The 13,749-nt window shown below is 28.7% G+C and overlaps 1 protein-coding gene across 5 annotated transcripts in view; it reads right to left on the bottom strand.

Annotated features, from left to right (window-relative positions):
- The window catches only part of LOC135925862 (serine/threonine-protein kinase 10-like), a 121,155-nt gene that overhangs the window by 25,572 nt on the left and 81,834 nt on the right, over positions 1-13,749 (bottom strand). For 4 of the 5 annotated variants that reach the window (XM_065461391.1, XM_065461388.1, XM_065461390.1 and 1 more), the window contains exons 12-17: positions 9,754-9,917; positions 2,533-2,747; positions 2,347-2,470; positions 2,126-2,254; positions 1,885-2,061; positions 1,733-1,838 (exon numbers count right to left, since the gene is read on the bottom strand). In XM_065461391.1, coding sequence (XP_065317463.1) covers positions 1,733-1,838; positions 1,885-2,061; positions 2,126-2,254; positions 2,347-2,470; positions 2,533-2,747; positions 9,754-9,917 — 915 coding nt within the window. Of the gene's footprint in view, positions 1-1,732; positions 1,863-1,884; positions 2,062-2,125; positions 2,255-2,346; positions 2,471-2,532; positions 2,748-9,753; positions 9,918-13,749 lie in introns of all 5 variants that reach the window. The other variant, XM_065461389.1, reaches the window with a different exon arrangement.

The raw sequence follows: 13,749 nt of genomic DNA on the forward strand, positions 1-13,749 counted from the left end.
AAATCGTTTGTTTTTTTATAAATTTTTATCTTGTTTACATTTTTTTATATTTAAAAAGGATCGTTAGTTTTTTTTATAAATTAATATATTTTAATATATTAGATGTTATTTTATTTTGAAAAATAGTAGTTACCGACATTGTATTTATATAAACTAATTATAAAAAATAATAGGCGGATAATTAAGTCAATTCAAAATCCTGGCCGAAGGCCCGCAAAAAAATTTTTTTTAGCAATTTTTATATTTCTACAGCAATTTTCATATTTCTCCCGCAAAATACCAAATTTCTCCCTCAATTTGAAAATTTTGACCTGGCAACCCTGTTCATAACACATGTCTTGTTTTTATTGTAAAATTAAAGAATTATGATAAAAAATTTCTACCAAAATCCAGACTATCATCTATTTATTATTTTTTAATAAAAAAAATAATCTAAAATTATGCCAATTGCACGAAAAAAGTATGCAATTTATAAAACTTTTAAAGTAATGAAACCTTGAATTATTATTACATCAAAAAATTTCCACCTATTTTTATTTAAAAAATTTTTTTTTAAATATATTAAAAGTTTCCCCGTGATTCAGTGAGTTATCGTATTTTTATATAATAAATAAAATCTATAATGAAATACTGGGAGGTCTATAAGTCGAAAGGCTGCATAATACGAAAGCTACAAAAAAAACCTGAAAATAAAAAATAACAAAGAAAATGATTAATGAGAATTTTGATTGATTTATTGCTTACTTAGAAAAATATTATAATTTTTTTTTTATAGTTCATAAATTTTTTTATTTATTTAAAAAAATGATAAAATATTAAAATATTAAAACAAGTATATAAAAGTAGGAAAAATTACTAAATAAAAATAAATATATATATTATAAGTATAGAAGGCTCTAAAAAGAGCTTTATTTAATGAATAACAATTTTAAACGTAATTTCAAATATTTTTATATCATTGAGCTTTCCCTCTGATAGTTTTCGCAACAAAAAAAATATATTTTGAACCGTTAACGTAATAAAATACATCTAAGCATTTTTAGATAGAAAATTTAATTCTGAGTTCAATGATATAAAAATATTTAAAATTATGTTAAAAGTAGCCTTTTGAATGTTTTCGCGACAAAAAAAATATTTTTCGAACCGAAAACTTAAAAAAAAATTTATTATTTAATTTATATTTGTTAATTACTTCGTAATCCAGTACTTACAATATCTTTATACTTACTATCAATTTAGTTTTGAAAAAAACTTAAAAATTCAAAAATTTCATCTTTTTAAAATTGTAATAAAATCATAACGAAATATAATTTAATCAAAAATTTAATTTAAAAATTAATTAAATTAAAACCGTAAATTATTACAAAGAATTAATAAAAAAATTGAAAAGATCTTAAAATTTCCAATTTTTTAATATATTATAATGTATGTTATTATAATATTTTTCTCGTAAAGAAAGCAATAAATCAATCAAAATTCTCATTAATCATTTTCTTTGTTATTTTTTATTTTCAATATTATTTTTTAGCCTTTCGTATCATGCAGCCTTTCGACTTATAGACCTACCCTTATATATGCTCTAAAATTTTGTTATATGCAAATATTTAAAATAATTTTAACATAGCCTAAGATATACGCAATTGCGTGTTAAAAAATGGGAGGTTTGAAGGGGGGGGGGGTGCCAATATGATATTGATTGGATACCATTTTATTATAACAAATGTAGACTAACTTCTTAATATGTGATGTTTTTGTTGTAAGATTTGAGCCTCTAAAACGGCGATTTTTTCTTGATGATGATCGTTTATACCATTCAATATTATTTCTAAATCGTTAACCTGTTTATTCAAAAATCGTTTTTCCTAATATTAAAAAAGGTATCACTTTTATATCTTCTAAAATCAACAACGAACGAACCCTTTCTTCTTGCGATGCATCCATAAATTCTTTCTTCTTTTTGAAGACATCTTTTTTCTGAACCCGAGGAGCATTTTCCATCTCCTGCTTCATGTACTTTAACTCGCATTTAAAATTTTCTTTGAATGCCTTGTATTCCTTTTCCTAATTAAACATTTAAAAAATTATTGAATCATATATAATACATTCCATTATAATAAAAAGAAACTTGATTTTTAATGACGCGCTTTTGAGCCGATTTTAAATCGAAAGCTTGAAACCTTTCAGCTTTCATAACTTGCTGCTTTTGTTGTCGATTCAGCATCTCTAACTGATGGTCGAAATTTTTCATGATACTCTTATGTTTTTTGTTTATTTGGAGTTAAATCAAATATTTTAATATATATCGATTTCATCCACCCAATACTTAAAATAATACTAAAATATAACCTGTAATTCCATATCGAATAATTTCTCTTGTTGATCGCGCAAAAATTGAGCTTTGTAATATAGCTCCTGAAATTGTTTATGTTCCAACTTTTGAATGTATTTCAATTCTCGAAGGGCATACTTTCTATAAATGTATATAAAATTAGATGATGCTATGCAAGGAATTAACGAGAGATCATTATTAACCTGTTCAAATAATCCTTTTTATTCTTGTTCTCATTTCCGGGAGACACTATTTTACTTGTGGTAGTAGTGACTAAAACCCCATCTATAACAAATTTCCTCATCGTTTTTATTGTCCTCATTTTATATCCATTGTTTTTTGCCTTGACAATGTTGTCAGTTATGTTTGTACCAGAAGGCAAAAAAATTTCTGGTTTAGAAATAGACTTTTTATGATTCTTGAGCATGATAGGAAAGATTAAATATAATTAAAAATGAATTCAGGGCTAAATGATGAAGATAATAGCAATTAAAATATAACAAATTATTGGGACAATTTTCAATCAGAAATGAGTGGTAATATTACTTTGGGCAGTTAAAGTTTTTTATGTTTGGGAAATATTACTTTTTTTGTTAGGTATTATATTTATTTGGCAAGAATAATTTTAAATAGAAATAGGGTTTTGTAGCAATAAAAAAATTATACATATAATTAAACATTGAGTTGCATTTCATTTCAATTACATTCATGTTATTTTAAATTTTATTATATAATATGACAACTTAATAATATTGTCTTTAATTTACTGCCAAAAATATTAATTTTTTGATGATAAAATTATTGTCCACAAAAATTATAGCCATTTAAAAATAATGGTAATTAAATATTAAACCGTAATATTACAATATTATATTTTCTTGAGTGGTTAATGAGAAAAATCCGTCTGGACGTTGGTCTCGCCCTTGAAAATCTGTCCTAAAAACGTCAGTCCTTTATACTGCGTCCCAAGGACACTTTTTAAATTATTAATCTTATACTTTAATATAAAAGAATATAACAAATTTAATATTGCCTAAGATTTTTAATCATAAGTTATTTATTAAAATAAGTGTTATTATAATTTACTTAATATTTAAAGTTTTACAGAATTGAATATGGAAGAGGGATATTATTGATATTGAAGAATTCGAATATGTAAAACTATAAGAAAATAATAAATTCGATTATAAAGATATTTTGCTAAAAAGGCAAATCACCCATCTGCAAAAATTGTTGCTTTCAATTTTCAAAAAATTTATATCTAGTAAGTAGCAAATAATTTTTTTTTATTAAGAAAGCAATTTGCTTGGCTCCTCTGGCCATGTCGTGGTTCCTCTTATTTCTAAACATTCGTCTATAAATATCTTCCTCATAACAACCTAAAAAGAAAGAGACTTTTTGGATATACGAAAAAGATCAGTTATTTATACCAAAAAATATTTTAATTTTTTTTTTCTCTTTAGCTTTCACCTTTTCTGGTGGTAAGCTCCTTCAACATCTCTCTCCACTTTATGTTATTAATAAAATCTCTTTTATCTAATTTATACTTCTTTATATTGGCTCTAACTTTATGACCCCATTGAAGTTTTGGCCTTCCTCTTTTACGTTTGCCCATCACTTCCAAACTCTTAACTTTATTTCCTATGTAGTTCATAGGCCTTCTCATTGTGTGCCCATACCACCTAAGTCTGTTTACCATTAACTTAGTCTTAATGGGCACTACCTTTAAACTACTTAGTATTCTTGTACTGCGTACTTTATCCTTTCTTGTTACCCCAGCAATCATCCTCAGCATTCTCATCTCCATGGTTTGTAGACTTCTCTCGTCTAATTTTTTGGTTGGCCATGTTTCCGAACTATATAGAATAGTTGGTTGTATTATGGAACTGTAAATTTTTCCCTTTAATTTGTGTGGGATTCTTTTATCAAATAGCACTCCAGATAAAGATCTCCACTTTAGCCACCCTTGATTAATCTTACTCTTTATCTCTTTTTCTATTGTGACGTTTGTTTGTATAGTGGAGCCCAAATATTTGCAGCTTTCAATGGCCGATATCTGTCATTCATTTATATCAATACTCTCTGTTTCATATCCTCCTATCACCATATACTCCGTCTTTTCTCTATTTACTTTTAATCCGTGCGTTTCTAGGATATTTATCCAACTCACTAGTCTTTCTTTCATTTCATCCTTAGATTCGGCAAGTATCACAATATCATCTGCAAATATCATATTCCACGGGACTGTTTGAGGTATAGACTGTGCTAATACATCTATCACTGTAATGAAGAGAAGTGGGCTGAGAGCCGACCCTTGATGAACTCCTTCAGCTATTGTGAAGCCTGCTGAAGTACCTGTTGTGCTACGGACCATTGTTGTATGGCCCATATACATATCCTGTATTATTCTTATATATTTTTGTGGCGTAGCGCCCACCAGATAAGTTTTCTTAGGATTCTATCAAAGGCCTTTTCTAGATCGAGAAAGACCATGTGTAGCTTTTTGTTCTTTTCCCTGTATTTTTCACTCATTTGCCTAATTGCGTGGATAGCATCGGTTGTTGATCTTCCAGGCATAAAGCCAAACTGAGTCTCTCCTATTTCGATTATGTTTTTTAATCTTTTTTCTATTATTTTTCTTATAGTTTTAGACAGTGTGACATTAGTTTTATGCCCCTGTAATTTTGACAATTGTGTGGATCCCCTTTATTTTTGAAAATAGGAACTAGATAGCTCTGCTTCCATTTTTGGGGAACCACTTCATTTCCAAGTATTTTATTGTATAGATTTGTGAGGAAATGTATTCCATCATCTCCTAGTGCTTTAAGGCTTTCTATTGGAATACCATCTGGTCCCCTATTGTTGTTTTTCATATGCTTGAGGCATATGATTATCTCTTGTTCTGTTATTGGTTGTTCAATTTGACATGGGGAGTGTTCGTCATGCAGTATGTGCGGATTAAAGTTGAGAAGCTCCTGAAAATATTCTCTCCATCTGCTCATTATTTCTTTTTCCTTTATTATCAATTTCCCATCTTTATTTTTGATTACTTTCGGAGCTCCGTTTATATTCCTAGAGTTCTTTTCTCGCTGTTTGGCTAATCTGTATATTTTATTTTGCCCTTCTTTGGTATGTAGATCTTCGTACATGTCATCGTATGCCATAGATTTGGCCCTAGCCACCGCCTTTGTAGCTAATCTCTTGGATTTTTTGTATCTTGTCTTGCCATCTGCGTTTTTGGATTTGTACCATATTTTATAAATGGCTTTTTTCTCCTGTATAGTGGTTTGTACCTCTTCATTCCACCACCATAGTTCTTTATATGATTTGTTGCCTCCTCTTGTCAAGCCTAGTGTCGATTTGGCAGTGTCTATTAATCTGGATGAAAGGTCTGTCCACATTTTTTCACTGACTTGTGAGGAATCTATTGTTTTAATGTTTGCATTGATTGCAAAGGCATCTGTCATTGTTTTTAATTTGCCCCATTTGATGCATGGTTCCAGTTTTATCTTGTTTTGAGTGGATTTATTTGAGATGTGTAAATCCATGACTAGTAGCTTGTGTTGTGCGGCGATATCTTCTCCTGGGATGACTTTGCAGTCTATTACATCTTTTAATCTTCTGCGAGAGATTAGTATGTAATCTATCTGTGTTTTCCTTGTACCACTTTCGTATGTTATTAAATTACTATCCTTTTTCCTATAGTAGGTGTTGGTTAAGGCAAGGTCGAAGGCTTGCGTAAATTTCAGTATATACTCTCCTTCATCATTTCTTTCTCCATATCCAAAACCACCATGATGCCTTTTGTAGCTATCTCTTGCTTTCCCCACATGCGCATTTAAGTCACCACCAATTATGACTAGGTCATCCTTAGGGATTTCCATTACAGCTTCATCGAGGATAGCTCTAAAATCATCTTTCTCTTCTTCTTTGCAACCCGTTTGAGGAGCATATAATGAAAGGATGTGTAGTATTGATTGACCAATGTAGAGTTTTATCTTCATTAGTCTATCAGAGATCCTGTTGACTTCTACAACTGAGGATGATGCCGACACCGTTCCTATTGCTAACAAGTCCATTATAGTACAATTTATACCCATCTCCAATCATCAAAGTCTTCTGTCCTTTCCATTTCGTCTCTTGTATGCACGCTAAATCAAATTTTCTCTTGTTCAACATTGATGCCAATTCTCTCATCTTACCTTTAAACGTCCCAATATTCAAACTTGCTAATCTTGTTTTCTTTGCTTTGACCTTTACTTTACTTTTCACAGGATGGAGGTCTACACCCTGCGCGTCGCATGGAGGGAACGCCCTAGCTTTCATATTATTTTCATTTGTGTCCTTCATTTTGTTTATTGGACAGGTATCCTTAGCACCCGGCTGTCCAGGCCTGTCGGTGACCGGGGTGTCATCTCTAAGCTCCGAAATTCATCATACCATATGTCTTTACACATCAGTCATCGAAGAAAAATTTAAAGTTTTTATGGTTCTTACCAGGATTGAACCTGCGTCCTTGTTCATACTCGTGTTTCCAAGCGTACATCTTTGCAGGTCACAAAGATAGATAGATTAAAAATAACACCAAAACTAATTTGTAGAATGTTTAACAATCATAGTAGTGAAGATGAAATTATGGAGATAGGTTCTCCTGAATCAAATCTGAATCTTAAAATTATAGATGGGAAATTTTATAGAGTAATTCATGTGAAAAAGAACAAGGTACAAGCTGAATGTCAAAATTGCACAAGTAAAAAAGTTATTAAAGGTTCAACAAACCCCTCTATAAACTTTGTTAAACATATTAAAATATATTATACATTTTTATTTTATAATTATTAACATAATAATATCTATTATACTTAAGTCCCTCTTAGATAATTGTTATTAAAATTTTTTATAGAAGATGGTTGATTATCAAATTAAAATCATTTTGGATATATATTTTTTAGGGGTTTATCGATACCACTTTTTGGAGGCCGATCCGATATTCGCGATATTAAATTGATATCGGCCGATTACCGATCCAATTCATATCTAATTTTGTATTCTGTAAAGATACCAATGGTTTTAATTTTTAATATACTTTTTATTATTATAACATCTTTAATTTAACTATACCATAACTTATGTCATTTAAATATATTATAATGATCAGTTATAGTTTATGTTTATATTCAATTCAATTGCAATTCTAAAAGTATATAAAATATTTTTATTGTTAAATCACTTTTATATAATAAGTAATAACATTAATCTATATACATAATAAGTAATAAATTATATTATGAAATTTGAAATAAATATTTATAATAATATTTAACATTAATATATCGAAGATTTCTTTTTAGAAATACCAATATTTCCAATTTATCAGAGGTCAGCTCGCGGCGATAGTGACTGTCAATATCACCAGCTTCACTAAAAACAGATTCTGAAGAGAATATCGCACAATTTAACAGAATGCGCAAAAAAATTAACAATATGGCAGAATGTTTATTAATTAATTATTATTATTAAAAAAATATACATAAAAATGGATTTCGATTTTATTTATAAAAATAAATCTTAGTTTTTTTAAAAATTTTATAACATTTTATTTTTGTTAAAGAAGCCATTTTATATCGGATCAAATTTTATAATATTGGCCGATAACCGATATTTTAAAATGAGTGAAATCGGCCCGATCCGATCTGATAAAAAATATCGGCACATCCCTAATATACTTTATATATAATTATTTTAGCAAGTTCTTATTAGAGGAAATATTTAAGCTACAATTGATATATAACATTAGATAATTTTAAAAGGCTCTTAATAAAATAATTATAATAAGGTAGAATTTAACTTTATTAGTTACTTTTATTTATTTATGATATAAGTAAAATTACATTACAGTATTTATTTACAAAATTTAATCAACTTAGAATGCATTAATATTAAAGGAAATTGTTATGTATTTAAAATTATAATAAAATGTTGTACATTATTTTCATATTTTTTATATATAGAAATATATAAAAAAAATTTGAAAAGAGATTTAAATGATATTTATGACATAGATGATAGAGAAGCAATAAGTTTTATTTTCTAATACTTTATTTTCATTATTATTATAAATCGCCGCCGTTTCTGATTTAAAGTATAAAAAATTTACCAGCTCCATATTTAGCAGGTTGTGAGCCAACTTTAAATAGGCTAAACCAACCTTTAAGCGAAAACTATCATCTTAGTCTACGAATTGTTCGACATAATAAATATGGATAATATTATCAGGTTATTTGGTGTTTTATTGCCAATGAATTATTTTGGATCCACTGACCTTTAAAAAAAATCAATAGAAACATGTTGACAATAATAAAAAATTGTGTAGGCAGCGTCTAGATTGCAGAAAATTCATTCGAAGCAAAACCCTTCCATAATCTACTCCTACTCCCCTAAATATTTTTTAGTGTCATTAGGCCGCGATATTTACTTACCCATTAAGCTATACCAACCTCGTGATATTAATTTAAAAAATCTTATATTGAGCCACCAATAATAACTTTCAAACAATTTTAATTAAACTCTTACAGGGACATTAGTTGGTGATAATCAACTAGTTGTTAAAATATATATCGTATTTTTTTAAATATATAAATAAAATCGTAGCCCTCCTCTCCCTCCCGCCAAATTTTTAAGCAATACACCACTTATGGCCTAACTATTTTTACTAGTATATATGCTAGATCTACCAAATACCGATTTTTTTTAGCTTTTTAGGAGAATTTAAAACTTGGTAATTCAAGATAATCAAATAAAAATAATTTCCGATATTAATATGATGAAAAACAAATGTTCCGCTTTCCTTTTTTTAATCAGAATGCTAGAAATTGTTTACCTATACAAGATATATCGGTGCCATGTGAAAAAGCTTTCTCAATAGCAAGACCTGATAAACAAAAAAGAAATAGAATATCTCCAAAAATGATTCAAAGTTTGATGACTATACTTAGATTAAGAATCTCTTAAATTTGGAGATAGATCACACTTGATTGGGAACCAAAGATTTATTTTTATCTTACATAATAATATTATATTTTATTCCTTTCATGTCCTATGTTTTTATTTGTTTCTGTTTCTGTCTATTTACATTTAAATAATATAATATATAATTATTGTTATTCATTTATTATACACTAGTTTATTATTTTACTAACTAAGATGCGTCTGGCTCTGTTCAAAAAAATAAAAAGACCGAGAAATCCGGTCAGTTTCCATTATCTAGGCTTATGAAATGGAGGAATATATATACAAATTGAGATGATTGATGTTAAAAATTAGAATGAGGAAAAATAAAATTCAAAAAAGTATTTCCCTCGGTGTTATTTTATGTGCGCTATCGATATTAAATAATTTAAATATTTTATTTTTAATAAGTAAACTTGATCCTTGCTTGAAATATCGGTGTTTTGAGAGGTTATAAACGAATCAATAGTGAAATGATCCTTGTTGTTTTGGCTGGATACATCTTTGGAAACATGGACTGATAGGGATGAATTTGAATGATTATTGGACGAAAATGAGGAGGCATCAGAGGAGATGTTTTCTAAAATAAAATTATTAATATTATAAACCTATGATAACAGCAAAATACATAAGCATTCAATTTAAGAAAAAGGTAAAATTATGAAAAGATGTTTAAAATAATTATTTAAAATGGATAGGGCCTCTAAAACATAAGTATTTTAGTAACATTTTAACCTTATTAATAAGAGATCTGCAAAATCCAGCCTGATCATCACAGCGGGGGGGGGGCAGGGAGACAATCTTCCCAAGAGCCAAAAAATGCAGAATAGTAATATATTTTAAAAAAGCTAAAGTCATTAAGTAATCAGTGATTTTATGGAGTTAAATAAGTTTATTAAGATTGCTTAGTGAAATGAAATGTCCTGAAAAAAATCTTATCTTTAGAAAGAAAACGCTTTATTGAACTTGGAATGTGTCAACAAATAATATATATGATATTTTATAAATATCTTTCAAAAAAAATAAATTTAGTTGGCATCATAAAAAATATATTTAAAACTTAAAGGATTATCATATGTTGATGAGAAATTATGTGATTTTTAAGTTCAAACAGAGCTTTATGAATTTGATATTAATATTAGAAGTCCGTTCACTTTTTTAAAGAGGCGGGAGGGTTAAAAAATATTTAAACTATGGGCGGGCGGATCGGCGGGTTAAAAAATTTACTATTTTTATTTGTTATAAAAAAAATATGTTCTATGAAATTTCAACATTTTTAATACCATTTGATCTCTGAGGTGTGTTGATATCAAAAAATGTATTTACATGGAAGAATATATCAAGATAAACCAGTGATTCTTCTGAACGAGGAATTATCATTGCTGTAAGGTTTATAGAACAAAAAGGAACGTGCGTGAATCCTGAAAATGTGGATTCATTATTATTCTTGCATTATAATTAGAAATAATATCAATAAATATTAATTTTATATTTTTATTTTTTATAAATATTTTATTAAATCAAATAAATTCCTTATCCGCAATTTATATTGTTTTTTTGCTTAATATAATAATTTTCTAAATTATAAATTTTTTTTTAGGGGTGTAGGGCTGAAACTGAATCATTTTTTTAAATTAGATTTTTAAAAAAATTGAAAGAATCAGCTTATTCAAATTTTATGGGTGGCATGGGTTAAAATTTTTTTTATATAATTGGCAGACAGATAAAAAAAATTTAGACTAATAGGTAGGTGGGTAAATAATTTTAGACTTAAGGGCGGGCGTGTACATTTTTTAAAAACTATGGGAGAGTTGGGCGCGGGTTAAATTTTTTTTAAATATTGAACAGGAGGGGTTACCTCTAATTCACATACCTCGGCTCGCACTAAGATTCCGTAAGATCAGTGGAATAATACTATAAAATAAATCTCTTCATTCCCCTCTTTAGTAATGCTTAAAACATAAATTTAGCCGATTTAATAAAACCTCGAGATTTCGCCAAAAGAGTATCTAATTCTTGTAGGTAATGTTTTTGGCTAAATTGTTAATTTGTTAGTTTTTAAATCGATCAAATCTAGGTTTTTAGCAACACTATCCATTTGGATAGTTTAAATTAAATAAATGTGAAGTTCTTGATTTATCAAGCAATCCTTAGAAATCTAAGAGTTATTTCATATATCGCAATATCCATTAGCACTTGTAAAAATAAATGGCATTTCCTTCCTTAAGAAGTATAAATATATGAAGTGATACCTCAGAAAATATAATTGAATGTGTTAGCTCTTCGATACATCGTCAGTGTCAAAAACATTTAAATATTAATGAATTCAAATTTGATAATGTAATGTCTTTTTTAGTAATTATGGAAATATCGAAATCGCAATTTTTTATTTTTAAAAATCTCATTTTTTGTTATTAAAAATCTCATTTTTTGTTATTCAAATTCATATGATAAAATAAATAATTAAAATAAACATTTTACAAAAAATACAAAAAAATAACAAAACAACAATTCAATATTTATCATTTATCCACAATATATTGGGTTTCGTTCGTATTCTTTTGGGAAAACGATCTTGAGTTATAGTTATTTCCTTCTCTCCTTTAGATTCAATTCATCGTTATTGCTTATTATGTCCTCTTTGTCAACTCTCTCTTCGGTTCTCTCTTCCACTTCGGGTCTCTCTAAATTTTTAGTAGTATTTCAGCTGGACTTTTAGTTTCTGCCCCTGGTATATTTCTGTAATTGTAGAGAAAAATAGCTAGACTGGTTTCGAAATGCCCCTAGTTTCTTTTATTCATGCTCTGTTTAAAAGTTCGAACTAATCGTTCGGACATGCCGTTTATCTGATGGTAAGGACTTCCGTGCACTAATTGTATTCCGTTTTTTTGCAGAAATCATAGAATTCTTTGTTGCTGAATTGTGGTCCGTTATTAGAAACGATTGTCTTAGGAAAACCGAATCTGGCAAAAATATTTCTTAATATTTTGATAGTGCCTTCGGTTATAGTATTTCATGGGAACTATTTCTAGCCAGCTACTGCTAGCATCTATCACTACCAACCAATAATAATTTTGAAATCCAGCATAATCAATATGTACTCGGTGCTATTTCTGGCCAGCTACTGCTAGCATCTATCACTACCAACCAATAATGTTTTTGGAATGGTCCAGCATAATCAATATGTACTCGGTGCCATGCTTTTGGTGGCCAATTTTGAATTGATGTCTTTTAAGGCATATCGTGTTGTTCCTGGCATTCTCTACATTTTTCGACCCATGTTTCTAAATCTTGGTTTATATTAGGCCACCAAGCATATTGTCTTGCTTTCATTTTCATTTTTATCATTCCAATATGTCCTTGATGTATCATGTCTAACATGTTGTTTCGGTATTGTTGTGGTATTATCATTTTAGTTCTCCACAATAAGCAACCTCTCTCTGTTGTAATTTCCTCTCTCCTTTGGCTATACTCCTTTAAACATGCATCATAGTTTATTGGCCATCCGTCTATTGTATATCTGTATACTTTCGAAAGTATATCATCTCGCATTGTTTCTCTTTCAATTTCGCTTGCATTTAAAGGTGTTTCTACCATCTGTATTTGATCTGGCGTTTCTTCTTTTAATATTGGAGTTCCCTTTATAGGTATCTAGATAGCATGTCAGCATTTGCTATTTTCTACTACTTTTGACTTCTATTTCATATTGGTAACCTGCTAATAATAAAGCCCATCTTTGTATTCTGGCAGTAGATGTTGTTGGTATGTCTTTTCTTGGATGAAATAAACTTATTAATGGTTTGTGGTCTGTTTGTAATGTGAACTTTTTCCCATATATAAATTCTTTGAATTTTGTAACCCCAAATATGATGGCAAGAGCTTCTCTTTGTATTTGGCTATAATTTTTCTCAGTTGCATTTAGTGTTCTTGAGGCGAATGCAATTGGCCTCTCCTTACCCCCCTCTATATGTGATATTACTGCCCCAATTCCTAAGGCTGACGCATCTGTTGCTAATATAATGGGTAATTTTATAATGTTGTAATATTGGAGTACTACTTATTTCTTGCTTTATTTTTTTATACGCGCCTTTGCATTCATTAGTCCATCTCCAAGCAACTGCTTTTTCTAATAATTTGTATAATGGTTTGGCTTTGGTTGCAAAATTTGAAATAAATTTTGAATAGTATGTGACCCTAGATATGACTGTAATTGTTTCAAGTTTTGGTTCTGGTGCTTTTTTTACTGCCTCAGTATTTTTTTTCGGTAGATGTAATCCCGTTTTTGAAATATTGTGTCCTAAGTACTCGACATCTTGTTTGAAAAATTTACTTTTTCTATTTTTAGCTTGATTCCTTTTTCATCTAGACATTTTAATACCTTTTTTAAATTTGTTTCGTGCTTCTCTCTATTT

The sequence above is a fragment of the Gordionus sp. m RMFG-2023 genome, chromosome 3 (assembly GCF_954871325.1).
Source record: "Gordionus sp. m RMFG-2023 chromosome 3, tfGorSpeb1-WG-v2, whole genome shotgun sequence".
NCBI lineage: Eukaryota > Metazoa > Nematomorpha > Gordioida > Chordodea > Parachordodidae > Gordionus > Gordionus sp. m RMFG-2023.